Source organism: Gambusia affinis, linkage group LG16 (assembly GCF_019740435.1).
Source record: "Gambusia affinis linkage group LG16, SWU_Gaff_1.0, whole genome shotgun sequence".
Taxonomy (NCBI): Eukaryota; Metazoa; Chordata; class Actinopteri; order Cyprinodontiformes; family Poeciliidae; genus Gambusia; species Gambusia affinis.
The window spans coordinates 7,974,874-8,002,378 of NC_057883.1; the positions used below are offsets into that span (position 1 = coordinate 7,974,874).

At 41.3% G+C, this 27,505-nt stretch overlaps 2 protein-coding genes across 5 annotated transcripts in view; one reads left to right on the forward strand and one right to left on the reverse strand.

Moving 5' to 3' along the window:
• Positions 1 to 7,405: 7,405 nt before the first annotated feature.
• On the forward strand, positions 7,406 to 13,347 carry crip1 (cysteine-rich protein 1). 2 transcript variants are annotated; one of them, XM_044142170.1, is made up of 5 exons: positions 7,406 to 7,554; positions 12,105 to 12,199; positions 12,686 to 12,743; positions 12,906 to 12,950; positions 13,099 to 13,347. In XM_044142170.1, exons 1-4 carry the CDS (start codon positions 7,515 to 7,517, stop codon positions 12,944 to 12,946), a joined length of 234 nt encoding a protein of 77 aa, XP_043998105.1. In that variant the 5' UTR covers positions 7,406 to 7,514; the 3' UTR covers positions 12,947 to 12,950; positions 13,099 to 13,347. The 2 variants fall into 2 exon arrangements, with proteins under 2 accessions (XP_043998105.1, XP_043998106.1); XM_044142171.1 differs by having other exon boundaries at positions 12,906 to 12,946.
• A 9,577-nt stretch (positions 13,348 to 22,924) lies between these two features.
• mideasb (mitotic deacetylase associated SANT domain protein b) overlaps positions 22,925 to 27,505 on the reverse strand; it is a 29,153-nt gene continuing 24,572 nt past the window's right edge. For all 3 annotated transcript variants that reach the window (XM_044142172.1, XM_044142173.1, XM_044142174.1), the window contains 2 exons: positions 27,068 to 27,252; positions 22,925 to 26,177 (listed from right to left, as the gene is read on the reverse strand). In XM_044142172.1, the coding sequence (XP_043998107.1) occupies positions 25,934 to 26,177; positions 27,068 to 27,252 (429 nt within the window). In that variant the 3' untranslated portion in view covers positions 22,925 to 25,933. The remainder of the gene's footprint in view (positions 26,178 to 27,067; positions 27,253 to 27,505) is intronic.

A 27,505-nucleotide genomic window follows, 5' to 3' on the forward strand; every position in this document is an offset into this window, starting at 1 on the left:
AAACATGGAGATCATTTTCGGAAAATCCAAATACAGTGGACTCCTATCTGGGTTAGGGACCAAGGACAGCTAATATCTGCAAAAACTTCTGAGTCCTTCTTAAAACTCTAAAACTACCCATTTTAACCCTCTATGGCATGACTTCTGATTTTTTTTGGGAGAAAAAATATTTTCCTGCATTCTTTGGGAGCTTGGTGGTTCCTAATTACATATAAATCATAAAATCGGACTCTGACACTTTCAGGAAGCAGATTTGGGTTTGTTGCCTCAGGGCAACACTGGAGTCTAGAACACCAAGGTTTTCTACAGTGATTATGAGAAGTGAAATACAAATCAAACAAAAACTATATTCATGAAAAAAAACTTTTTGTTGACAAAAAAAAAAAAAAAAAATCAGACATGGAACCAACTCACCAAATATAAAATAAAGAACTAACTTTCATTAATGAATGGTACATTTAAGAAAAGTACTAAAACGAGCATGTGTGTGTGTGTATGTGTGTATGTTAGGTGGAGTTAGAATCACTATGGACGTTGCCATCAGTCTTTTTCCCTACTTCATGTAAAACATCAGGAAGGAATTGCTTGCTGATGTGAAAATAGAGTGTATATCACATTTCTGGTACTTGATTATTGACATACCTATAAATATCACCCTCTGTTTATCTGAATAGCTATGGGTTGTAGCAACCAGATTCCAGTGACTATCATTAGGACTGCAAGTTCTTTTTATAAGAGTTTGTAGATCTGATTCCTTGGTAGAGTTTGAGCAGAGCACAGGAAAGCATTTCCACCAGCTCCCATGTCTGGTAGATTTGGCGGTGGCACGACTCGGCCTGCGTAGGTTTCAAAGTTGTACGGACCACTATCTGCACCAGCCATATGAAGTATCCTGCAGCCCCATATTTTTGGTTTTTGCAGATATTGCTTCAGTCTTCGTCTTTCTGAAAATAGGGCCATTTGTTAATAGTTCAAGTACCAAATACATGTTAACACATGCATTCGAAGCTTCATTACAGTCTTCTTTTTCAATGTTCTTGGGGGTACAGCCAATCAGAACGAAGGAAAATAAATGGCCCTCCAGTACAGGCTACTTTTCAAATGCCAGCCAATAGCATGTCCAGTAGCATCACAGCTGTATATTTTAATTTCCCATGTTGTATTTCCAGTGGTATGCATTAGATATACTTCACAGAGATCTTCTGCTACAACAGAAGATTTTTGTTTTGTTATTCTGACAGCGATAAGAATAAGATTTGACTCAGAATAGATGGCAGCAGAGAGATTATTCTGACGGAGCGGTTGCATGATGCATTCCCCAGCTGAGCATGCTGACTGATGAGGATTCACGGTATGCGCTGTGCCATTAGACCGAGCCAGGCCAGCAGCCGACCCCGGCTTAAAGATGGCCTATGGGAAACGGCTAAATCCCTGCTTTCACCAGCTATTGTCCATTTGTTGGGTAACGGGATGGATTATTCACAGCTGGAAGCATGTACACCAGCAAGTTAAAGACTCTTTTAGCCATCTCCGTAGCAACATCTCCGCATATGCCCTGTGGTGTCGTCAACATCTTTCCATCCAGACAAGATGGAAGCGAATATCCTGATGCTGTGGCGAATGTCTACAGGGCTGTGAGAAAGTACTCCCTCTTTTGACATTCCTTAGGAAGGTTTAACATGTTGGACACACGGATGTGCTTTGGATCGTTGTCCTTCTGCATAACCCAACTGGCTTGAGCTGGAGCTCAAAAGCTGATAAAGTATTCCTCTCACCTTTCAAAAAGCATGCAAGAAATGAAGGAACATTTTGTTTTTACTGAGGCTATATTTCAACACTCAAAATACTCATTGTCCAGGTAAATACACTCAGCAGGACACAACGGGCCTTAAATGAAACATTTATTTGTATAAACCCAATCTGGCATTCTCAGTCCATGCAAAAAATATAACAGTTTGAAAACACCACAAAAAGTTAGTATCCTAGCATTCTTAAAGCCACATAGCTGCCTTTTCTGTAACAGAAGTCTGTTTCTCACCCATTAGCACGTCCAACAGCAAGTACATGAGGTTGATTGACAGCGTTCAGACCCTTCACCTGTGTCTGGTCTGTTGTTTCTGATCGGGAGCGGTGCATTTCTTCAGACAGCAATAGTAGCTCAGGAAGGAGGCGGAGGACATCGATCTTTACACGTTATCTGTCTCATACCATACAGTCGTGAGATGGTGACATGTTTAACAAATATGTAAAAAAAAAACACGGGTTTTTTATTATTAATTTTCTTACTGCACCTTTAAGGCATGCTTTAAGAGCATAAAACAGTTAAACTGTGTTATGCGGCTTCCCCTTGCAGGAACAGTCTAAAAAGTCTGATGCTTTCATGTGGTTGAGGTTTAGGAAGATGCTGTACTTGACTGGTGATGTAGAACATGAAAAGTCCACGTTAAGCTTGCTTAATTTGAGGGGAGAGCAGCAAAGTTTTCTGTAAGATGCTATTATAAAACAGCAGTTTTATGAAGCCTGGCTGGATTAAGAGCCAGAACTTTCCTCCTAATCCTAAACCAGACAACAAACCCCACTCCACCCCGGCTACCTGGGTGGCTGAGGCAGACCTCCATAATGATTAATCCCGAGAGTCCAGAGGTTCTGCCTCATCATCCCATAAAAAGAATTACGAGGTTATCCTCTTAATCCAAGGATTTTGGATAATCATCCTAATAAATCTAAATCATGTAAATCAGTCAGCGTGAACTCTAACCGAGGTGGATGGCCGTGTATCCGGAGATTTGTTCTCGTCGGGCCTTTTTACAAACAACCCGGTTTATGTCAATGATATCGGCATGAAAATAAATTTTCTATTATGTGATTTTTTATCTTTGTTTTTTGCTTCGGTCTGTTGGATTTCTGCTGTGTCCATTTATGAGTACTTTCCTCCCGTCAAAAGGTCATTTTTGGTTTGTCCCTTAAAATATGGGGCTATTTGTTCAACGTGTTCTGCCTAATTTGCTGTGTCCTATTGACATATTTAAAAGAATGATCCTTCACTGATCCTTCAGAGAGGAGCAAGAAAGCAGAGCACAATGCGTGACTTTTCTATTTGCAGAACAAGTCGAACAACCAAACATATTTCTCTTTGGTTCCCAGGGGATTTCATCGCTTTGGTATCTTTTAAAAGTCCATCAAAGCAGAGATCTGCTGCAATTTGAAGGTGTGTGCGTGCGTGTGTGTGTGTAGTAAAGGCTAGTCATAAAAGTAACCATAACAAACCCATCCAACACACACACACACACATACACACACACACACACACCCACCCACGCATACGCACATAAATCCTGCGAGCTGTTGAGTAACAGCAGTTTTCTTGTCCACACAGAGAAAGCCACAGGTCAACCTGGAGTTGGGTGTGAAGAGCCAAACATCAGATTCTGAACTGCGTAAAACCCACAGGCCGCTGACATCATCGTGATTATGCAATCACGTGTCAACTTTCCGCACTGCTTTGAAGCAAAGCAACAGGGCGCCAGCTGTGCCTGGGTCTGGTGACTTTAGTCCTCCTCTCTTGTGTGCATCTGAATTTCATTTGTTTTTTGCTTCTTTTTCTCTCTCTCTCTCTCTCTCTCTATTGTATTCCTAAATGTTAAAATCACTAGTGTTGTTGCAGTGACAAACATATAACCCCGCCTTCAATCAGCTGTCAAAGTTTCTGCCATCACACGACAGTCGGCAATTATCCATTCAGTTTAGTTTCGCCTTCCTTGATCGGCTTTTACAGCGGCGTGCAAAAGTATTCATACCCCCTCAAAACTTTTCCACATTTTGTCAGAATTCAAAAGCAAACCTCCATGTAAGTTGGAATTTCATGTGTTATAAATGCTCTTCCAAATGTGTGGTAATTTGTGAAAATCAGAAAACTGCCGTGCACTTGGGTTCATTCCTCTTGTCTTCTGATACCCAGAAGTAAAATTCAGCATGAGCAATTATCTTGAGATGTCTCTAGTAACTAGTAACGAGAATAAATCTGAGTCTCTAAATAATTATAACTGTTCTGTGGAGACATGGTGGGGCCTTCAAGGTGGCCAAGGTTGATGGAAAGCTGAAATCCGATAAGTTGAATAAGAAAACAATCTTAAAGACACCTAAAGTTTTGAAAATCATGTTCACACTGCAGTCAGAAGGCTCAGGGTTTTATATCTAGACCCTTAATGTATCAAATTAGCTCTGGGTAAAACACATTCGCCCCACGCTGCCTTCAGTACGCTCCTGTGTCACTAAAGTGCCAAAGGCTACGTTGTTGTATTTAATGTGGATCATTTGTTCAACCGGTACCAGAATTTGGTAGCATCAGAAAAGCCTTTCATGCTTCAGGCTTTCCGTTTTTCACTCTCAAAGTTCTTCTCTGCGGTACAGAGGCAGCAGCAGCATGAGGACGAGGATGTTTAATGGGTCTGAAGAGGCAGTAGTCGTCAAAGAGGAACAGCGTGGCCTTTATGTTTTGGACAATGTCAGAGAGCGTGTCCATTAGTTGAACGTTGGCAGAAGTTTGACACTAATGCCTAAACGTTCAATTTTATTACGGACAAAGTCGTTGGTGACCCTCTGTTAATGACTGAAAATGGTCACTGAAATAACTTACAAAAGTAATAATGAATAAAAATTTGAAAATCAGACATTGCTTTTGAAATGTGGCTAAACTCATGAAACAGGCCTGGATAAAAATAATGGTACCGCTGGAAAAGATTGAAAATAATTTGACTACAGTTCAATCAAGGTGTGTTCTCTACTTAGCTTGGCATTACAGATGTTTTTAGGTTTCTGTTCAAAGGGTGACTGTTGTTTGGAGACATGGCACCCTTCACACCTGAAACAACAGGTAGGGGGCCAAAGTACCCATGGACAGGTGCAGAAGTCTCAATAGCTCCAAAAATCATTTGATTGCCTCATAAAGTTGCACAACAAAATATTAAGTTTCAACTACCATCTTTTTTTTTTTTTTTTTACAGTCCTGTTTCATTAGTTTGAGTTTTAAAATGATTTTGTTGCACCAAATCTCAAAACCAATGTCCAATTTTTCATTGGTTAATTTTCAGGGGAAAAAAAAAAGTTTTATCAATTATTACTTCTGTCAGTTTCAAGTTATTTCAGTGACCACTGTGGACTTTTCTGGTCATTAGCAAGAGAAGTACCAACAATTTATAACTATTGATGTCAGATATCTAAAACAGATGTTCCAAGTCGGGGTGTGTTTTGTGCACTTTCTTTCCGCACCAGAGTGCTGATGTGCGAACAGGCCTGTTCTATACAGACACGATAGATTTGTGTGTTAATACCATAAACCAGTTCTGTTTGTCTGACAAAGATGTAGATCCATCCCACTCAGTGACAGGTTAAAGCAGGGCTTACCATGTCAGTCACTCTACAAACCAATACATATATATATAAAAAGAAATAGCCATGTTTTATCACTGACAGTTTTTTTTATTATTCTGAAGTGGTGTATGTATGTATTACGCCAGTTACCTTATCTTTAAACAGAGGAAGGCGTGGCTGAGCCAAACCACGCTATGACACATCAGGGTGTGTCGTAGGTTGGGTCCTTGGATAAGTCAATGACAATGTGAACTATTCTAAATATATGTGAAGTAGTTTAAAAGTGAAATTTATTTACCACGAGGTATTAAACCTGAACCGGAGATTAAAATTACGAGCGAGCGTTCCTCTGTCTTGCATAGTGCAAACGTCTGTCAAGGAGAGGATGAGTGGGGCAGGCCGCGATCTCAAGAATCCATTCTTCTTCAATTTGCATTAGACATAGCCTGCTACAATTTAAGGTTCTGCACAGATTGCACTTGTCCCCTAATAAATTAGCTAGAATGTATCCTGGTGTAGATTCATCTTGTGTTAGGTGTGGACACAACCCTGCTGATCTCAGTCATATGTTCTGGTTTTGCCCTAGGCTCCTCCCCTTTTGGGAGTCAGTTTTTAGGACGATTACATTTATATGCAAGAGGAATATTGATCACAGTGCTCTAACTGCCTTATTTGGGGTTGTCCCTCCGACTACACCAATAACAACGCAGCAGGCCAATGCTATAGCATTTGTTACACTGCTTGCAAGACGCCTAATATTATTCAATTGGAAGAGAGCTGCTCCTCCATCTCATAAGCAGTGGATGGAAGATGTTATGCTCCATCTGAAGCTTGAACATCTGAAACATACAATACATGACTCAATCCAACAATACAATATCACCTGGCAGCCATTTCTTTTGCATTTTGAGACAGACTTCTGAGCATGTAGCCCTCCCCTCCTCCTTTCCCTTCCCCCCCCCCACTAAATATGTGATGTTAGCACCTGTTGTCATTTTGTTTTTGTTTGTTTTATTGTTGTTCTTACATGTATAAAACAATAAAAAGATTTGAATAAGGAGAGGATGAGTGAAAGTGGTCGTCGTAAGTCGGTTTTCAAGAAGCAAGTTGATGCTCTGTTAACTTTTCTCCTCGGCTTCAGAATCAGTAAAACATCTCCGGGTTGAGAGGTTACAAAATATTGGGTTTGACGCAGAGCGTCAGACAACATGCCAAGCAGATCTTGAATCTTGAACCAAATGCTAACTTTTCTGCTGAAACACAAGTTAGGAAGATTTTATCACCCGCTGGATAAAGATTCATTTCGGTTTCGCTGACAACGTTAATGTCAGTGGGGTTGTCGTTATTTTAGTTCATACTATCAAGTTTGTTCACTTAGGGCAACATTAGCCTCTTACCGGCTCGAAGGTAAGAACATAGCAACCTGGTGCTTTATGCATTGATTTGATTGCACGTTCCAATATTCATGCCCATCATGCGCCACAGATTTTACTGACTTTTTCTCTTTTTGTGGTTGCCTCTGAGCCAGGTCATAACAATAGCAATGTAGGCTATGGGTTGTCCTTTTGTTTAGTCTTTATGTGAGACATTAGTCACTTCACCCTGTTTGTTAAGGCTGGAACGTAAAAATAAAACTACTATCTTCTTATTTACACTTGCATTTAGACAAAATAATATTAATAATAATAATAATAATAATAATAATAATAATAATAATAATAATAATAATAATAATAATAATAATAATAGTCATTTGTTTTTTTAAAAAACGTCTGAATCTCATATAGCCTATTTTCTGCCTAAATTACACAAATGAAATACACGGGCATTTTACAAACACAACCATCTCATGAAAAGTATTGCAGAACAGAACGTCAGTGTCTAATAGCTCAGATTTTTTTTTTTTCCTACTGTACATGGAGTGCTCGGTGTTTTATTCTCTGCATTGAGCAAATGCCTCTCCCACTTACGAGGAAAGGAAGAGGAGGGAGTGTGGGGGGTGTGAGAAAAGTTTCAGTATAAATACAGAAAGGGAGCGCACATCTGCACAGTGAGGCGTGGCCGCTCGGATCTGACAGGTGGCTCTGGAACTGCTTTTTTTCTCCTGCACATCAGCGCGTACATACACACACAACTGCAGCAAGATGGTAAAGTGCCCAAAGTGCCAGAAGGAGGTTTACTTCGGTGAGATTTGTTTTGTTTTGTGGTGTTTTTTTTGTACATTTACCTCCAATTGTATTAGTTTTGCTCACGTTTGTCAACATTTCCTGGTTGGTGAAATGAAAAAGCGGCTTTTTCTGCTCAAGTGAGGAAACAGGAAACTGAACGTAACACTGACAGGCAGACGTTTTAATGCCAAAAGTATGTTTGAAAAGAAGTTACAGAGATTAAAGAAAAGTAATGTGTTTTTTTTTTTTTTTTTATGTACCAAATTTGGCCTTGTAGTGATCTGTTCGCGGTAGCGCTGCATTCGCGGTCAGCATATTAAATTTAGAGCACGAGTTGTTTAAACCGCATTCACTAGACGTTGAAGCATAGTTATAGTTAGAAAAAAAAGGAAACATTGAATCATCACTACTGGCTAGCTGGCAGTTCATTTAGTCAAAACATGTTATTTATGTTTTGAGTTACTGGTTTGCGTGCCAAAAGGAAACTCAAAAAACGCGTTTTGGTTCTTTTAGCTTCTGCAACTTCATCGTAAAAGTTTAATAGCTTTAAGTGCTCCGCAGCTGCAGGCTAGATTAGATCCCGGATAAAGTTAATTGCTTCTATAATCACCAGAAGTCAGACATAAACCGACATCCACAAGTGCGGATGACTGTAAAAGGGATAATTCACAATTTCTGTAAAAGCGGGTTTGGACATGTGCTGCATTATTCTTTTACTGTCTTCATTTTGTATAATTTTAGATTAGACCAAGATGGCTAAAACCAAATTGGACTTCCTTCCTCAAAAGTGTCCTAAAGCTGTTGTCTCACTTGCATTTGGTGGTTATTTCTTAACAAAGAAACGTATATATATATAAACTCAGAAAAGGCTGTGCAACACCATTAATCTTCCTGTGTGAACATAGAATGGAAAAGTCAAAGTGTAGCCATCTGCTATAAGCAGAGTGAAAATAAGTGTCTTAATGCCTATAAAGGCTTTGCTCAGGATGATAGTTGGTGGTTTGTCGCCTTCCACCTCCCTGTCCAATGGGAATAATTATCATCTTCTGTGTAAATAACCTCCAAATGCAAATGTAATAAGCTGTTTTAAAGCATAAAAGTCTGGTTTGCTCTTGGTTATTCACTGACTAGCCATTAGCCTCAGCTTTCTGAATCAGCTAGTGATTTGTTTTTTACTCCTAAATCAATCTACCAGCAGGCTGATCGACATTATTAACACCTTTTAACAAAACCTCACTTCCAGGATTCAGAATGATTTCCTCCAGGATACTTTTGCATTGGAGCACTGTTCAGATATGTTGGAGTTTTCTTAGATGTAAAACGTGTTTGAGATACGGAATAACAGTGGGAAAAAAAAGAAAGAAAAAAATAAAACAGAAGGAGAGGTGATAAGAATGACAATTTGCATCTTTTCATGTGTGCAGAGGAATGCCCTGCAGTCTCTAAGGGTGTCTGCACTCTGAACTTTCTCATTACGAGGTTCCTTTGAAATCAAAGATCTTTGCTCCATCAGGGGCCCGAATCGTTTCTGTTCTTTGAGCCCCGCGAGTAATGGCCGGAGCAGAGGAAGCAGGTTTCTGATTTTGTAAACTACGCCCTCGTCCTGCGTTTCCCATGAGAAGGCCCAGTCAAAGCAAACATTAATCACCCACATACTCCGTATTTTGTTGTTGTTGTTTTACCCGTATCTCTGTGCACCAGCAGTTCTGTGACGGTGCAACAGCTGAGCCCAAAGCAGAACGCAAAGCCCAAAGTCTTTGGACGCTCGTGCAGATGAGCAGAGTGTGTGACGGTTGAGCCAGCCTCGCTGCTTCATGGATAATCTTTTCCCTCCCAGCCAATGTAATCAAACCAGTCGGCCTCTGGCAGAACAGAACGAGCCATTTAGGTCTCCTACCAAGATGGATGTTCGCCTCAGAAGCGTGGGGGAAGAGGAGCGTGAAACAAAACCTCTCATTTCCTTTTTGAAAACGAGCATATTCATCATTATCCTTAAGCGTCTGAATCGGTTTCCTTTCTCTCAAATAAACCGCCGTGTGTTTCCCTTTGCGTCCGGCTCGCTCGGTCACACCTTCCATCTTTCTGTCTGTGTTGCCGTTTGTCCAACTTAATGTTGCTGTGGCTCAGATGGAAGCAATCAGGCTACCGCCGTCTGCCTGCCTGAGTGATGGCGGTCCAACAACAGCGGAATGCTTTTCTTTTGTTGGAAACGCTACAGACTGCCTGTTGACGGCGAGACCTCAGCCCAGAGCGCAAATGGGAATGTTTTGGGTTTGGTAGAAGGAGGGTTTAAAAAAAAGAAGCTATCTGGCTCTGCCTTGAGTTTGTACAAAAACAATTTATCTTGGTAAAAGTCATGGAAAGGAAAGTCTTGTTCACCAAGCCCCTTTGGCAGATGGTACTGGTAAATGTTCTAAACCGGATCATTTATGATATTTATTAAAAGTGAAGAAATTCAGTTCATGCAAACACCAGTTTAGCAACTTCCAAGCACCCATCATATTGGTGTTGGATGGTGTTTTGATAAGAAACTGATGATTCTTTACAGGAAGAAGGGAGATCTGAGGCTGTGCACCTCCAACAATCTGTCCGTGTGAAACGTGCTGAGAACGAAACGAGCGCTTTCGTTTAGACCTAACTGACAGGTAGAAAAAAAAGTAAAGTAAAAACTAAATAAAAAATACTGTAGAGATTTCAGTCAATGCTGTGTTAGTGGTTTTGACAGCGTCTTTGTTGTCTGTTGGAGAGTTACTCTGACTGGAACCCATTTAACGCTCTGTTCTCGTGCTCCAAACAGGAAGGTCATTGGGAACGCACCGTGACCTTCTCCTGCTTCCTGTATAAACAATCATTTGCTTCTATGAAAATAAGCGCGCACTGGAAACATGAGAATAGTGTGTTTAATAATTCGATGAAGCGTATCGAGGACTTCAAGCCAGTAGAAGTCCTCTGTGCACCTGACATGTGGCCGGCTAACTAATCTGGATTAACATTAAGGGACTTGTCCAGTGGAAGGATGATCCCAACTTCTTATAAGTGTCCCTTTAAATCCGTTCACAGTGTATCCACGCTACAAAATGTCACAATGTCGCCCCATTAATCTTCCCCAGCTCTCACTCACAATGTTTTTACAGGGAGACTTGTGCGTTTGTGTGTCCTGGACCGCTGCCACAAAGCTCCGGGCGGCCGGGAGCGGAGGGGATAGTTAGCCTCCAATTTGTCACGCCTCATTTAACCCTCATTATGATCGGGTATACACAATGAGGTTAGCCTTACCAGAGTAAAAGGGATAATTCACAATTTCTGTAAAAGCGTGTAGTAATTGGACCATGTGCTGCATTATTCTTTTTCTGTCTTCATTTTGTATAATCCTTTGCCACAGTGGGCTATTCTTAGGGCACAAATAATCCACTTCCTGACATGTTTGGAAGCCAGTGGCTTTTGCCTGTTATTGTAATTATTTCCCATTCTTTCATGCATTTGCCACCAGGATTCAGAGGATTTGCTTTCTCTCGCGGCAGACCAGAGGAAGCATTGGCCGGCATGAGATTCTCGCCATCCTTTTTCGTACCTAACTGCAAATATTTCCGAGCAGGCTAATTTGTTTCCATGAGTAGATGAAAAGTTGAGCAGCCTTCTGTGATCCCAACTGAGCAGCAGTGCGCAGCAATAGGTGGGGGAAGGGGAAGACTCTTGCTTTATGCTCCAAACAGCCGGAGAAAAACTTTTGAAGCAAGAAATTCTGCTATGACATGACAAGGCAACCAGACTCATAGCACAGTGTTCCCATATAATTTATACTTAAATTCCTTGTATATATTATGGTGCCGCAATTTTGATTAACAGTAGATGTTTGCTACAAAGAAATTCCACTATGAAAATATCTAACATTTTTGGGAAGGACTCTGGACAAGCCTTTCGTGCCTCTGAAATCCTAATTTCAAAGTCACAAAATTAAGATTTCGTGACCATCTGAATGGTTTGATCCTACATCCGAATCAAGCCATTAGCGCCTCACTTTCAGTAACCTGCCTCTCCGGTTTCCTCATTTCCTGCCCTATAATGGCTCCCTCTCTAACACGCGCTTTGTTTGTTAGCATATGCAAATCCTTGGGCTCACCTCCCCTCACGTCATCGTGAGTTCCAAAATGCGTTTCAGCTCTGTTTCTTCTAAAATCACGAGGCTGTTCTGTCACATCCCTAAGCCTCTCTCCCAGTCCTCCTGGGTGGGTGGAGGTTGGCGCAGATCGTCCATAACTGATAAAGTCTTTATCTGTGTTTATGAGGCACAAGGAGGACAGATTCCCTCTGGGACATTCAGTCCTTTTGTTTTTTTCTTCTATTCCCTCAACCACACCCAACAGTGTTTCCAAACTAATCTGCAACGAGTGTATCTGTGGTTTTAAGCAGACATGGGACTAAAACGACTCCCAGCTCCATGAGCTCATGTGCCCTGCAGCGTGACTCTCTGACTTCCATCTCCTTCCCAGACAACAGAAACCGAAATTATGGTAGAGCTTAGACTGCCGCTGATATTAATTATTTGTCCGTTTGTATGTTTTGCAGCTGAGAGGGTGACGTCGCTGGGGAAGGACTGGCACAGGCCATGTCTGAAGTGCGAGAAGTGCAACAAGACGCTGTCGGCTGGCTCACATGCAGAGGTAGAACAGCCGAATTGCACGACCTGATATGGGGAAAAGTGCTGAATATTGCAAAGAATTGAACTGCTGTTAAAAAGTAAATGCACCAATAAACAGGTCAGAGATTGGAGTCTGCCAGTTTCTTTTGCTCTATGACGTCTGACTGGGTGGTCAGATGCTGAAAAATATCATTTTCCCCTCACCCAGCATGGGATAATAATGTGTACCAGGATGCATTGCTTATGTTTTTAGCAAAACTACTACTTGTATATGGGGAAAACTGCAGCACACTTAGGAGAAAAATGGATTTGGTCAAAGCTGATATCAGCAAGTTAAACCTAAAAGAAAAAATACCAGAACTCGGCTTCAGGCTGTTTGATGTATTTCAATAATAAAATAGCAAATGAAACATGTTTCTGACTCACTTGTTTCCGTCTACTTTGCGTTAGCCTCATCTTTCCATGGAAACCCCCCCCAATGTTTTTAACCTCTTTTCTCCTCCCACAGCATGAAGGCAAGCCGTACTGTAACAACCCCTGCTACGCTGCAATGTTTGGACCTAAAGGTAAACCGCGATCTTGTCACTCCCTGAACTCTTGACTCAAACATGTCAATAAAATACATAAATGGTTTGTAGTCTCTGCCAGAAGCCTGCAGAGTGACTTGATTTTAACACCAAGGTTCCATTTTAATTATGCTTTTAAACCTAATTCTTTCGGTGTTTCAGGATTTGGACGTGGTGGAGCTGAAAGCCACACCTTCAAATAGGCAGGTACCGTCTCAATGTTTTGGGTTTTTTTAAATACATTTTCATGCTATTTACATTAGACTAGACTGCAAGCAAATCCGTCTTTGCACTTTGGACTGTTTGACCAGAACGTTCTTTTCTTTTCTTTTTTTTCTCTTTGCTTCATCTAAAGGACAAGGCGTCGCAGAGAAAAGCTCTGCGGGAACAAGATTGAAGAAACCAAACCTCTGACGATAGCAAACCTCTAAACAAATTATCCGCTTCCAATGCAGGAAATAATTTGAATGCATTTGTTTTTTGTTTTGTTTTTTTTTCTACCTGTTTTGGACCATCATTTTCTTTATTCTATCATTTCTTGTTTAGTCATAGGGACATCGCTGTTTGGCTTCAGCTTGTCTAATTAAACATTTTATGAAATTTGTGTCTTTGATATTCCTTTATTTTGTGGCGGTTTTGTGAGAAACTCGTGAGTGTTTTACCACTATAGCAGAGTTTTACTTCATCAAATAACAAATGTAGTTGAGAGCTGTCACAGAAATTAACTAACTTTTTTTGAAGACCAGTGCCAGTCCCTTCAGGATTTGTGTAGGAATAGTTAATTAGTCCAGGCTTATATCCTGCCTTTCATGTTTGTTTCAGTTGGCTCAAAAATACAAAAAAAACATTGAGAATTTATTTATTTTTCTGTATTTTTTGAGGCAAGAGTCTGGGGATTTCTAGTACACTGTTTGAAAAAAAACGTCTCTAATTTATGATAGAATACCGGCAGCTGTAGTTGCCAAAATGTTACCATATAAACTTGGACTTTATCGTATAAATAGGCCTACGGTACAAATTTGACTGTAATTACTAATTTTACCGTAAATTAGAGAATTTCTTTTTACAGTGTACTAAACGCTAATATAAAAAAGTAAGTCTGTGATGTTTTAAAATAATAGGAGAAGCTTTATTTTACAATTACAGCTCTGCCCGAACTTAGCATGATGTTGTCTCCGCAGAAGGTTTCCCGTTTCAAATGATTGTCATTCTTTACAAAGTATATAGCTATTACTGTATTCAAGAATGAGGGGCATACGACGTGAAACAAAGGCCTAGAATAACACTAAGCAGCTCTAACGGGCGTGATTTTCCAAAAGGTAAAAGACAAAAATGACCAAGAAAATCACCGTGCAATGCAACCGAGACTTTTGTGGAACTATCATTTCCAAAGTCTGGGCTGATGGTTCCGTCTCAGGAGCAATGGCGTGGAAGTTCAAGGCCGTTCAAGTTGTGAATAAAAATCACATTCTTTTGAGTATCTGCGCAGTTCCGTCATTATCTTCATTTGTTTGTCTTTCCGAAAAGCCGTTTGCTCTCTGCACGGCTGCACTCAGTCATGTAGCGCTATGCTCCCGCCTGCCCGCCCGCTACTATGGCAACCAGCGCAAACAAGCCCCAACAGACAGCCCATTTGTCTGCCTGTCAGACTGGCCGCCTGTCACCCTCTCCTGAGCAACAAAGACGCTCCCTGTGCCAGAAGGACACTCCACAAAGGACACTGAAATCTTCAGAGGACGTTTGGCACCAACACATCATCTAGATTCCACTTTTTTGTAGCAAAAGAAGAAGCTCGTAATGCTGTTTCCACTATTAATTATCATCTGAATAGCGCGTGCCATTGATTCAAATGGCGAAATTTAGTGTGAAATTGCGATTGTTTCTCCATAAAGTATTTTTTTTTAAAAACACCCCAAGACAATTCATCTTCCTTGGACATGGAGCAGTGACGCATGATGCATCTTGTTTGTCTACTACTTGTATGGGGAAACTGCACCTCCCACCTCGATCCCGAACCCAATATGCGATTCTGGAAGCTCGAAAATTAAACACATAACAAGCGTACAGCGAGGCGCCAGCTCTGTGTCTGGCCCGCTGCTTTGATTCATGAATCTGGAAGCCTAAAGTATTAAACTAGCAGGGATGGGTGGGGGGTTAGGGGGGTATTAATTTCCAGGCACGATCATAATGAAAGCATCATGCGAGCAGAAAGCACCACCATAAAGTCCTATTGCTGCACTTAAAATTTACTGTTTTCTATTCAGTCGAGGAAGAGGATGAGGAAGAAGCTGACGTTGTTGTGTCAGCGTGAATCAGGGACCCTCATAGTAACGAGGCTGTAAATTCAGACTCACGAATCCATTAATGGCTGGGAAATAAGGGTTTCACAGGTTGCCATTAATTATACATGGGCGGCCGAATAGTCCAGAGGAGCGCAAAAAAGGTGAGGATGCAAAGGCTCCAGATGGATCGGAGTCTGGCTCAAGTCCTTAAAGTTACAAATGAACAACATATTGCTGCGCTTGCTTCACAAACGTGTTCCCATCCCTCGAACCCTTTCCACACCCAGATTTCAGCTACAGACTTTTATCATGTTGCGCTGGGTGTTATGTGAAGCACAAAACTGCGCACTGACTGTTGAGAGCAAAACTGGAAAAGTGAAGCGTGTTTTCAACCCACTTTACCCTGACACGCCTAAATAAGTGCATCTACTTGTAAGATTTGTGTCATTTATTGCCAGTGTGTGTGACAGGAAGGTTATGTTGCACTATGCCCTGAATGAGTCATGTCCAAAACAAAACATGGTGGTGGCACAATCATGCCGTGGGGATGATTTTCTCAAGCAGCATGGAAAGATAGGTGGACAATCATGGAGGTCCCCCCAAAAAACCGTGTAAGCAGTAGATTGAGGCAGAAGTTCACACTACTGCAGGAGAACGACAGTAAACATGCAGCCACAGCTAAGTGGTCCAGTCAAAGTCCAGACCTGAAACTTTTTTTAAAACAAATTGTGTTCAAAGAGATTCTCCTCCGACTCCTATTGGGCTTTAAATATTTTTGCAAAGAAAGATGGACTAATATGCGCTCTTTAGAGATGTTTACTTGTACTTTATGTTGGTTCAACTCATAAAGTTCTAATAAATTATGTGCACGTTTGTGCCCAAAACAACAATAATAAAAAAAATAACAAGAATAAGTTTTATATTTCTTGTACATGCAGAAACAAACAGTAGAAAAGAACTAAAACAAAAACATGTAACGCATAAGTAACATGATTCTACATGCATGGACTTGTGCTAGATTTCTGGCTTTGGTGCCTCCTGGTGGTGAAATGAATAATTACAATCAGTCACAAAGATTAGAATTAAGTGCTTTCTGAAGACAGTTGGTTGAAGATGCTTTTAATTTTCTTTGCACATTGTATGTAAAACTGAAAACGAGTATCATTGTGATTCCACGTCACCATTGTGCATTTCTTTCTCCAAACAAAATAAATTATTTCAACCAGAACTTTGTTGCTGAGACAGAGCGACAACGAATCAGAGGCCGCTGCTTCCTGTGTGACTGAAAAGGAGAAGTAGTGAAGCGTATTGCAATTGACTGACATGTTGAAATCCCCCCAATGAAAGTGAAGGTAGCAGCACGGCAACTATAATGGTAATAGCAAATTATTATTATTATTATAAACAGAACAGTGATGTTTCAGTAGGATCATAATAGTGAGTAGCTCTGGTCCTCCATGTTTCACGATGTTCTCCAAGTATATCTTAAAAAAAAAGAAAAGAAAAATGAGCCAAAGGTATTTTGTATCCTTTAAACAATTTCAGATGTCTGAGGTCATGAACTCCACCCTGTCAGTTTTTGATATGAACCAGTGAAAACACACACGCACACACACACACCCACACACACACACACACACACACACGAGCGTCTCTCCTACCCAATAATATTCCAATGAACATCTGTTGGGGTTTTTTTTCTTCCCCGCAGAGAGCACTTCCATCTTATGAAGCGAATGAGCACAAGCAATATTGCTGGTATGCCGCTCAACCTGTTAGTGAGAGTGAAGGATGGATCCGAAGAGGAAATTATGCACGCAATCTCGAGGCAATATAGAAAGTAACTAGTAATTATGTAGATGTCAGAAGAGATTTTCCACTCCTGCTCCTTCGCAGCGTTCCTGTTGCAAACGTTTTGTTAAAACCACAAATTTCGTTTGCGACGTCATTGGGATTTTTATTTCTGGATGACGGAAGGAAACGCGAATTGCCAGCGCATCCAACTTCCTTTAAAATGACTGGTAAATAGCACCCGACCGTGTGCCGTACTGTGCATTAGATCCAGCTGGTCTGCGAGGATTTCTACAGAACATTGGTGGGAAAACTACAACACGAAAACCGGTGATGTAATGGGGGAATGGAACGCTAGGTTATAGAACAATACAGACACAGCACACAAGGATAAAGATGTTCTGTTTGCATCAAAATGGGTGTGTTTTTGTTTTGGTTTTTTTCCTAAATAAAAATTGATAGGCGAGAAGGTGAAATAACACTGTATATGAACACTCACATGGTGAAACAGGGTGGCAGCATCGTCCTTTGGAGTTGATAGGAGAGGGCAAACGCAGAGGAAAACCTGGTAGAAATTGCAAATGTACAACCAGGTGTTTAATTGTTAAATGAAAAGTTGAAAATCTTTTGAACAAAATGCCAGCGAATGGGAAGAAGTCCATTGGTGGGTGTTTTTGTTGTTGTTGATTAGCAGTAATTCAGACAAATTTTATATCTTCCTTTAGAATCCATCCATCCATCCATTTTCTAATCACCCTTTGTCCCTAATGGGGTCGGGAGGGTTGCTGGTGCCAATCCAGGCAAGAGGCGGGGTTCACCCTGGACAGGTCGCCAGTCTGTCGCAGGGCAACACAGAGACAGACAGGACAAACAACCATTTACACACACACTCACACCTAGGGAGAATTTAGAGAGACCAATTAACCTGATAATCATGTTTTTGGACTGTGGGAGGAAGCCGGAGAACCCTTTGCAATATTCAGCAGGGAGAACATGCAAACTCCATGCAGAAAGACCCCGGGCCGGGAATTGAACCCAGGACCTTCTTGCTCCAAGGCAACAGCTCTACCAACTGCGCCACTGCAGCCCTTCCTTTAGAATGTTAAGGCCATTTATTTACCAGCAGTGGCTCTCAAAAGTGTCCACGCCATTTTTGAAATGTGGAAGACTGAGGATGGTGCAAAATCATTTGGAAAAACCTTTTCCAGTGCGACACTGAACAATTTAGCGGAAAGCCAAGCAAATCCGTTAGAAAGATAAATTAATTAACACTAACAATGTTTCAGCGTTCGGCGTGTTTGGACTTCACGTGTCGCAATAACAGCAGGAATACGAAACATATTTGTGAGGAAATAAAAGCCCAGCTGTCCTGGTGGGATGAACATCTGTGGTCTTCATTTCTAAAGCCTTCGACTCCGACTTCACATTTTTACCCCTTGATTGTCAGTCGCTGCCTGACATCTCAACTTTAACTTTCTCCACATTCACTCTCCCTTCTCGTTCACCAGAACAGGGTCTGGGGTTGATTGATGCTGCAGGATTCACCAGATTTATAAATGCCACATGACGATAAATACGCCCTCTGGTGTTGCAACTGTTAATAAAGATCCAGAACGTGTGAGCAGAGAAGTTGAGCTTGTGCCATGAAAGCTGCTTGTATGGCGGGCGGCTTCCTGCAAACAGAGGGGAGAGTAAAGAGCCACCCAAAAGCCAGGAGGAAGCATCTGCAGCGGGGCTCCTGATGAGGAGGATATGGCCCTGCACTTTAAAAATGAAGTACATAAAAATAAACATTGTCGTGCAGCGGTTGGGCTTTCTCCCGTGTTTACCCTGAAGGCCACGCACAAGTCTGGCAGGCGTGTTCTTCCTCTATTAAGCAGCTCCAGGATGAAAGAGGCGTCACACTAAGACCACAGTTAAACAATTGGCATCGAAAGTGGCTTCACTCGTTTCTGTTACTCCGCTCACTCATTCCTGGACTTGAGCGATAAATGGGTTTTTTGTGGGGGGGTTTTAAACACACAAAAAAACAACACAAATTTGTATTTGAAAGTACAAATCACGGTGAGTGAAGAAAAAGCAGGTAAACAGTTTCTTCTTAAACTCATTCTCTAGTGAGAATTAAACTAATAAACACACAACACAGTGACTAACGTCAACATGCAGGGTAAATTTACCCTCTTACACTTTCCTGTTTCACACCACAGGAGGCGTTCAATGAAGCTTGAAGATGACGCTACTTGTTTGGCACTTGTGGTGCAGGATTCAAGTCCGATGCTTTTGTCTAAATGTTTGATGACGACGAACCAAATCCTGTCCCACCTGCATTCGGGTTTGGTTTGAGGGGAAAACGCAGCGGATCAGTCAAGTGAAAGCGTCGGATTTACGCTTCACATTTTGTCAAAAAAAAATCTGTCGGATTTGGCAGGATCGTCGTTAACCTCAGAGCGCAGTCAGACTCACATCAGGTCTCAGCTTAACGACTGAAGCTGCTCGGGACTCATTTGCAGTCATGTCTTCTCTCTGAACTCCCACGCGCGCTTTTGTGTTCGCACAAAAGCACCTGGCCTTACTCCCCTCCACCCCCCTTCAGGTTTCTTAAGACTCCTGTTGTCTGAGTCTCAGAGGGGCAAGTTAAACTGCAAGATGACTTAGAAACAACGTGCCACTTCCCTCGCGTTGCACGAGGGGAAACTCCTCGATATCAGCGCCGATGACAGAGTTCACTAAGATCAGAATAATCTCTCTAACAGGTGCATTTTAAAATCTAATGTTTAAATGGCAATTTTCATACAGAGATGTAAGAACTTTTGCACATTCTCTTTCATTAAACCTTCCCAGACATCACTCTGATCTCTAATTTTTCCCAGAAACCACCAGATTAAGTTCTGCCTCGCCTCCCTTCCCACATTTTATGTGTTCCTCCTCCTCCATGCTGTCCTCCTCCTCGTCCTCCTCCTCTTGGTCCCACGGGTGGGATCTGGCGAAAACAGAACGCGAGGACACATCTGAGCCGCATGCTGTTCCTGTTTGCCTTTCCCAGATTTTTCTGCTGTTTGTCGTGGTGCCAGAGGGAGAAGTAAGCAGTTCTTGTCATCATTTGATCCGAAACTGCCAGATCCCGCTGCTCCGCGGTTATTGCCTAACCATCCTCCGATGTCATAATCGTAAACATGAAAAGCGGTGAAAAATTTGGGTTTTCTATTATTATTATTTTTTTTCCACTGAAGGTTTTTGCTCATAAAAAAAAGCACACCAGGGGGAAAAAAGGTAGAAAGAATAAATAAAAACAGAGCAGAAACAATAAAGCGACGTTTATGAGAGCGGGAGGACGATTCTAACGAGAAGAGTAGGTTCATACTGAGAAGAACGAGTCTGAATATTTCTTAGCTCCTCTGGAAAACCGAGCTTGATACAATCTGTGGTCTGAACGTTTAACAAAATTTTTCACGGTATGCAAAAAACAAACAAAAAAAACAACAAAACCAAACAAACAACCATAGCTACTATGTAAAGGATCAGGATTTCCACTAAATTCATTTACAAAGCCAAAAATGCTCAATCTTCCAGAAGTGTTTTGAAAGTTTACAATGCATTACAATGCAAAAGACAGAGTTAAACCAGCAAAAGCTTTTTGTCCCAGTTGAGAGAAAATTTTGACTTTGCCAAACAAATCGACTTTTTTTCCCCCCAGGACAAAAGTAGCTCCATTTATGATCTCTCAAGTGGATTATTCAAGCATTTGTTGACATTTTATAACCTATTTGTGATCTCTTTGAGTTTTCAGATACTTTGCCAAACAGCATGTGGGTCATGGTCAGGGCCGGGTTTAGTAGGATGTGGGATTTCCCTATCTTTCCACTAAAGAAATATTATTTATACACAACATTAACAGGTAGTCCTATCCATTAATGGGTGTGAATTAATGCAAAGTAGGTTCAATATGTCTCCTGGCCAGTAGCGCAATGTTGTTTCCCAGACAATGCACTCTCAACTTCATAATTTTCAAATACTTTAGCATTGTTTACATTCATAAAATCCCAAAATATTAACACAACTCACCTGATATGTGCATATGAGCTTTAAGTAGGGTGCAATGTTTACAAACTATGCATTAATTCCGACAATAAAAGATAAAAAAGCAAAAGAGAAGAAAAGTCTTTTGGCCTTTCAAAACATGGACTCCTGGGCTTCTGCCCTTGTAAGCGCTTTCTAAAGTCTGGCCCTGGCAGCTAAAGCTAAAGCACCCGCCGCTTCTTCTGCAAATCAATCCTGGGACAACACCGCCCCCTGGTGTTTCAGTGCCGTCTATGGTTTGCGCCCGTTCGTCCGTGGAGGGTTTTTGCTGGACACGAGTCACAGGACAAGGACACAAGTGATCTATGATTTTTTGATTATTTTATTACATGCATTATGTCATGTTTCTATGCTGTACTTTAAAACAAGTAAAACTATTCTGAAGGTTTTACAAGGCCAATGTTTGAGTAGTAACAGTTCCCACATTGCTGACCCATTTTCCTATCAGCTCTGTGGTTGACAGCAGCTTTTGGCTCATCTGCAGCAATATTAAATACATTTTTACTACTGTGATGCTTTGCAACAAGGGAGCTTTATCATCCAGGAAAACACACAGATGGCCAAAAACAATAAACCGAGTCTGGATTTCTGGATGCTTCGATACGACTCTTCAATCATCTGTGTTTCTTGGGCTGATTTGTGTAAAGAAACACACTTTGGACGAGAAGCAATTCGCTGTTGTGTCCAGGATGTCATAGTGCCGACATAGCACAGGACCAGTAACACTCATTTACACTTGCAGATATTCCTAACAACTTAAAGGATGGTTCTATGTACGTATTAAGTTTAAAGGTGGGAAGGTGAATCTGCAGCACAGTCTTCATGAGGAGACACTCCAGGCGAAGGAGGTTATTTCTTGCATTTTCTAATCTGGTTTTTGAATGAAAAAATCCAAACAGAGCATAAAAAAACTGAATTAAAAAATAAATCAGTGTGAAATATTGCTCGAGGACTGATTTTTCACCTCTCTTTTTTTCTTTCTTTCTTTTATTTAGAAAACCGGCCTTATTGGTTGACACCAACAATCTCACGCTGAATTTCGCGATGATCTGGAGAACTATTGTTTCCTCCATGATTTTCTTGGCAATAATTTTATAGGCGGCTGTTTTAATGAAAGCCCTGATTGTCGAGTGTTTTTTCCCCCCAACGAGGTAATGGTCGCTACCATAACAAGACATTGATTAAAGTCACATCTTCCTTTCTTTGTTGCGATCAGTCACTCTTTCGCAGCTCTTCAGTGCTACTAAAGTGAAATAGTTAGAAAAAATAAATAAATAAAAACACAGTGAAATAATTTCTTCATCTCACCACCATGTTCTAATTGTGCCTGAAATTCTTATTATTTTTTATATTTTGCAATGATGAAAAGAAACTGCATTGAATGCTTTAGCGTCAATTTTCTCACTTTTACAATATTAAATGTAAATTATTGAGTTTATGAAGTAGAAGAGTGACCTTTTTCAGTAGGATTTGTTCAGAAACGACTAATTAAAACATCCTGACCCAAGTTACCCACGCATCAACTGTAAACGGAAGAATCATAGCATTCTGTTTTTAATGGCCATGACTCAGCAGCCAGGTCAAAACATAATACAGGAGAGCTGATTGGTCTGCAGCTGCGTTTTTGTGCAGGTTAGCCAATCAGATGCTTGGGTTTTTCTTCATTGAGACACAGCAGCAGTTGAAGTTTTTTTATTATACAACTTGTAATACAGTAGTACAAAAAGCACAAACTAATTTTAAAAGATGACGTTGCTTCACTACTTTAGCTAATATATAGAATAAATTAGGGCCTTTAAAATATATTAAAAATAGTTATCTGCTATGCATTTCCAATTTTATCCAAATGATCACATGTTCCAGCTCTGAAATTAACAAACCAAAAAAAAACAAAAAAAAAAAAAAAAAAACTGGATTTAATTAAACATAGTGAACATGCCCCTGATCGCCATTTCATTTCAGTCGGTGTTATTAACTCGCAGCCATCATGGTTCTGTGCAAGAAGAAACCAGAAACAAACGCAGCCGCTCGGAGAATGTTTTGAACCTTTAATATACAGTGCTTCCATAAATCATTACTAAAAACACAGGTGGTAAAAATCAAATCAACACAAATAAGTTACACCGTAGTAAAAAGCACTTGAGATTCCTTTCTGATTTTATCATTAGTGTGAACCCTATACGAAAATAGCATAAAAAGTATGCAAACATAGAATTCCGTTCATATTATATATTTCCAATCTTTAGCTAAATAAACACTTTCTTCGGAAATTTTTTTTCCCCCTCGACCAGCAGAACGAAACGAGAAGTGTCTGTGGCCTCCACTTCCGTCCGTAAAAATTCTTCTTCGAAACCTTTTCTTGCTTTTTTTTTTTTTTTTTTTTGCAACACCCCCCCCCCCCAAAACCTAAACAAGAACCTTGGAGCCCAAATAAAAAGGAGATATAAATTAACATACCAAACATGAACAGTCTGCAAAAACCCTATTTTTTTTATTTGTTTGTTTGTGACTGGTACGGCAGTCGAACATTTGACCTCACAGAACTCATACACACACACTGCTAACAGGATGCTTTAAACACACACTCGCTCGCACACAGCCTGTGCATAGACCCGGATTTGAACTTGTAGAGTAAGCAGAGCTGATTCTGCTTGTTTTTGTCTCTTTCCCCATTCAACATTCCTCTCTTCCTCCAGTTTGTCCTTTAAAAGGACAACAACCCTTTCACCTATTTGTTGCTTCGGTGGCTCTGGGCACTTGGATATGTAGCAACAGATGAGTCACGGTTACAACGGTCCAACTCAGTGCCTCGTGTCAGGTAAACGGGAAAAGAGAAATCACAGATGCAAACAGTCTGCTTTGAAAGATGAAAACTTTGTCTTCATATCGGCATCTAAAAGACAATGTAATAATAATAATAAGAACTGGGGGAAAAAAAAATTGACAAATTGTCATCTGAACAGCTTTTTCAGCCAAATCTGGAATCTCAGAGCAGAAATCCAAAGGCAGACCCAGAATTACCTCCGTGTTAGTAGAGATCTAGTCTTGGCAATCGATAAGTTCTAATGTTAAAATATTAAGAACAAACAAGAGATTTTAGTTCAGCCGTCTAGATCAGAATCTACTGTTTGTCAGTAAATGATTTCCTGCCATCAACAGGCTTTTAGAGAGCGTGGAAAACAAGCCGTTGTAAGGAACGCTTGAGATTTTATCAGACTTAAGGAGAGAGGAAAAAATAAGCAGGTTAATATCAATATCTAAATCCGTGGCAAGAACAATGGAAATGCTCCATTAAAAAAAAAAAAAAAAGTCAAATCAATATAACTTTTTATTCATGTTTCAAATCTGAGCTCAGATTAGATGGGACTAAAGGAAAAAAAAAAGATTACAACTTCTTTTTTTTTTGGGATGAAAGGATCTTACTGTTAACAGTCTGTGGAACGGCTACAAAGCTGAGGTAGAAAGCAGGAGGCAGAACCGTTAGTTCAGAATACAAATCTAATTACTAAAAATCACTACTTTTCCAAAAAGCTCGGCTGTTGACGAAAGTAAATGGTTTACCGACAGACGGCTCCCATATGTTCCCATCCATGTGGCGTTTACTTGAAAACTAGCAGACCTTTATTTCTTTTTTGCCTATGTCTGTGTATCCGAATCCAAACAAAGATAAGCTAATGTTAAACGTGATATTAGAAATTTGTTTGAAACATATTATACATTACAGTCTAAAGTTTTTCTTGTGTAAATACTGCCATACTGAGGTATCTGTACCGACAGACCAGCTCGTGCCCACATCTCGCCTACAATTCGAACAATAAAAAAAACAAACAAAAGAAGCACACATTGTGAAAGCCAATGTCATGCCGTAAATACTGGAACGCGGTTTTCGGTTTGGACTGGGCCGGTTGTCGTCGCGCTCGTGTCCGTGGAGACCTGCGGTTCTGAACGGTACCAGTCAGAACCCGCCGTCGGTAACGGAGCCGACGGCGAGGCATCCAGAGCAGCTGCTTCTGAGCTGACGGTGTTGGGGAGTGAGAGGGGGATAACTTGTTCTATTGCACATACGCTTCTCACTTGTCTTCATTTCTTGGCTCCCAATGAAAGAAAAAAAAAAAAAAGTTATATAAAAAAAATATATATAGTTACAAACGGGTAGCAAGGAGCAATTGTTTTTGTTTAAATAAAAAAAAAGAAAAGCTTTTCAAAAAAGCGCTCAACAAAACTGCAGCCAAAACTAGAACAATAATAATAATAATGTTAATAATAATATTAATAATAATTAACAATATTCACAAAAACAACAAGAACCACATAGAACTACAGAGAAAAAAGGGGTGGGGGAAGAAAGTTGACCTGCTTATATACACGTCCATAAAAACCACCAACAATGTAAAATTGATTGTCATTTTCAAATAAAACTGTCATAACATCCAAGGCATAAAACAGTGAGGAACAGAGCAAGTTTTATAAAAAAAAAAAAAAAAAGGGGGGGTTGACGACAGGGGATTCACAGAACCAAAAACCCGGATAAACAGACAAAACCCATTTCATGCTTCAAAAAACACTTTTGGCAGCTGTTAGTGCAGAGGAGCGGCGACAACAACAGTCCGTCCATCCATCCATCCGTCCGTCCGTCCGTCCGTCCGAGGAAGCAGCCTTTCTTTCCCACTTCATCCTCGACTATCGGATATTGGTCGACTGCGGTCCGAAGAGGAGCTGAAGGTGAAAGGAAAACAGAAGACGGGAAGGGAGGTCCAACGCGCCTGTCGGAGCAAAGCGGGAGGCGGGATTCAAAGTGTGAAGGAAGGCGGCAGCGGCTGGGAATCCAACAGGATGACGCATGGCTTTGATTTCACCGAGCCCTGTGAGCAAGAGAGGTACAACTCTTGGAAAAGCTGAGTAAAGGGGAGCTTTTGGGAAGAACCCAACAAATCCGGACGCTCGCTGAAGTTTGAGCAGAGATCGTCACCGGCGTCGCCGAGCAACGGCGGTATGTAAAAAAAAAAAAAAGGAGGGGTGCAGAGGGTCTCTGCCTCCGCCCTAATTCTGCCAGTCGTCGTCGTCGTCGCTGTCCTCGCCGCCGGAGGAGTCGTCGTTGGCACTGTCGCCGACCGCCTGCCGTGTTCCGTTCTGATGCCGCGTGGCCATGGCGGCGGCGGCCTCGGCTGCCGCCCTCGCCGCGGCGCGCTCCTCCGCCTCTTTCTGTCGCAGCGCCGCCGCCTTCTTCTCCTGCTCCGCGTGGCTCTTCATATGGGCGCTGCGGCTCTTCACCTTGTAGAAAATCCTGGGGACAGAGCGATCGGGTGAGTTACCATGTGGCGCAGTTGGATTCTAAGGAGACGGGTGACATCACGGTCACAAAAAGAACAACCATGCTGTCATGTTTCAAGCGGGGAAAAAGAATTTGCCTTTTCTCATAATTGCAAAATTATGAACTAATTTGTGCGGGTCTGTAAAATCTAATTTAAATAAAATACATGAAATATTTTTGAACAGACTCAAAATACTCTTAGAGATTAAATAGAGTAAAAAAAGAGAAAAGAATTATTTAAATCTGATGAATGTAGGTAGAGCTAGAAATGTCAAAAAAGTGGGATTTGAAATGCAATTTTTTAAAAAAAATTTCTCAGAGATGTATGAATGTTCCGTCGATAAAAAGTTAAAATCACAAACATGCACTGAAACTGCTAAAAACATTTAATGCTACAGAAAAACCCTCGGTGCTGCTGTTTAAGTGCGAACACGTACTGCCTCGCAGAAGGAACTGCGCGGGTCGGTTCCATCAGAACGAATGCCAGGTGTAAAGCGACAAGTAGTCACACCCTTTGAAGAAAACGATCGCCTCAAACGCGGGCGCTCTTGGAGCGCTTTAAAGAGCGAATGCTGCTCTCGCAGAGGCAGAGCTGCATCGCTGAGAGGCGAGATGTGCCTTATCTGCTCTGCGCTTCGGTTGCTAGGACACGGCTGGCAATAACAGAGCCGGTGCTGCCAGAGGACAAGCTGTTATTCAACCGAAGCATGACAGGAAGGGTAATTCTTTCAAACACAGACCATGAAACGCTCGCCTCTGTTTACTGATTCAGATTCCAGGAGGGCAACGTTTCCTGCTGGCTCTCCCGTCAGCTCTGAATCGGTAAACAGACTGCTACAGGAGCGGCGGCTCCGATTGCTCACCTGCCACACTTCTTGCAGGGGAACTCGCCCTCCTGCCCCGCGGAGGCCTTGTTGCCCGACGGGGGGCTCGGCCGGCGCGCACTGCCGTCAAAGCGGGGTTTGGTCTGGGGCGGCTGGATGACCCTGGACACCGGCTGCTCCCTTCCCACCTCCGCCTGCCTCTTCATGATGAGGACTGTCGCAAGCTAAAAAGAAACGTAAAGAAAGGCAGAAGTTTTAGTCCATAAAGGGAAGGAAGGGGGAAAAAAAGGAAGAAAAGAATAAAGAAAAAATTGAGGAAAGAGAAGTAGGGAAGGAAGGAAAAGGATAAAAGCGACGTTAGAGACGAAGGAAAAAAATACAGGAAAACAAGGAAGGAAGGAAAGAAGGAATAAAGAAAAAGAAAGAAGGAATGAAAAAGTGAGTAAGGAATAAAGGAAAGAAGGAAGGAAAGGAGAA

Bases quoted from the DNA above. Each gene is read 5' to 3' on its own strand.
- crip1 (XM_044142170.1), top strand. From the start codon at position 7,515: ATGGTAAAGTGCCCAAAGTGCCAGAAGGAGGTTTACTTCG. The intron at 12,200-12,685 runs GTAGAACAGCCG...CTCCTCCCACAG, and splicing joins CGGCTGGCTCACATGCAGAG to CATGAAGGCAAGCCGTACTG. The intron at 12,744-12,905 runs GTAAACCGCGAT...TCGGTGTTTCAG, and splicing joins TGCAATGTTTGGACCTAAAG to GATTTGGACGTGGTGGAGCT.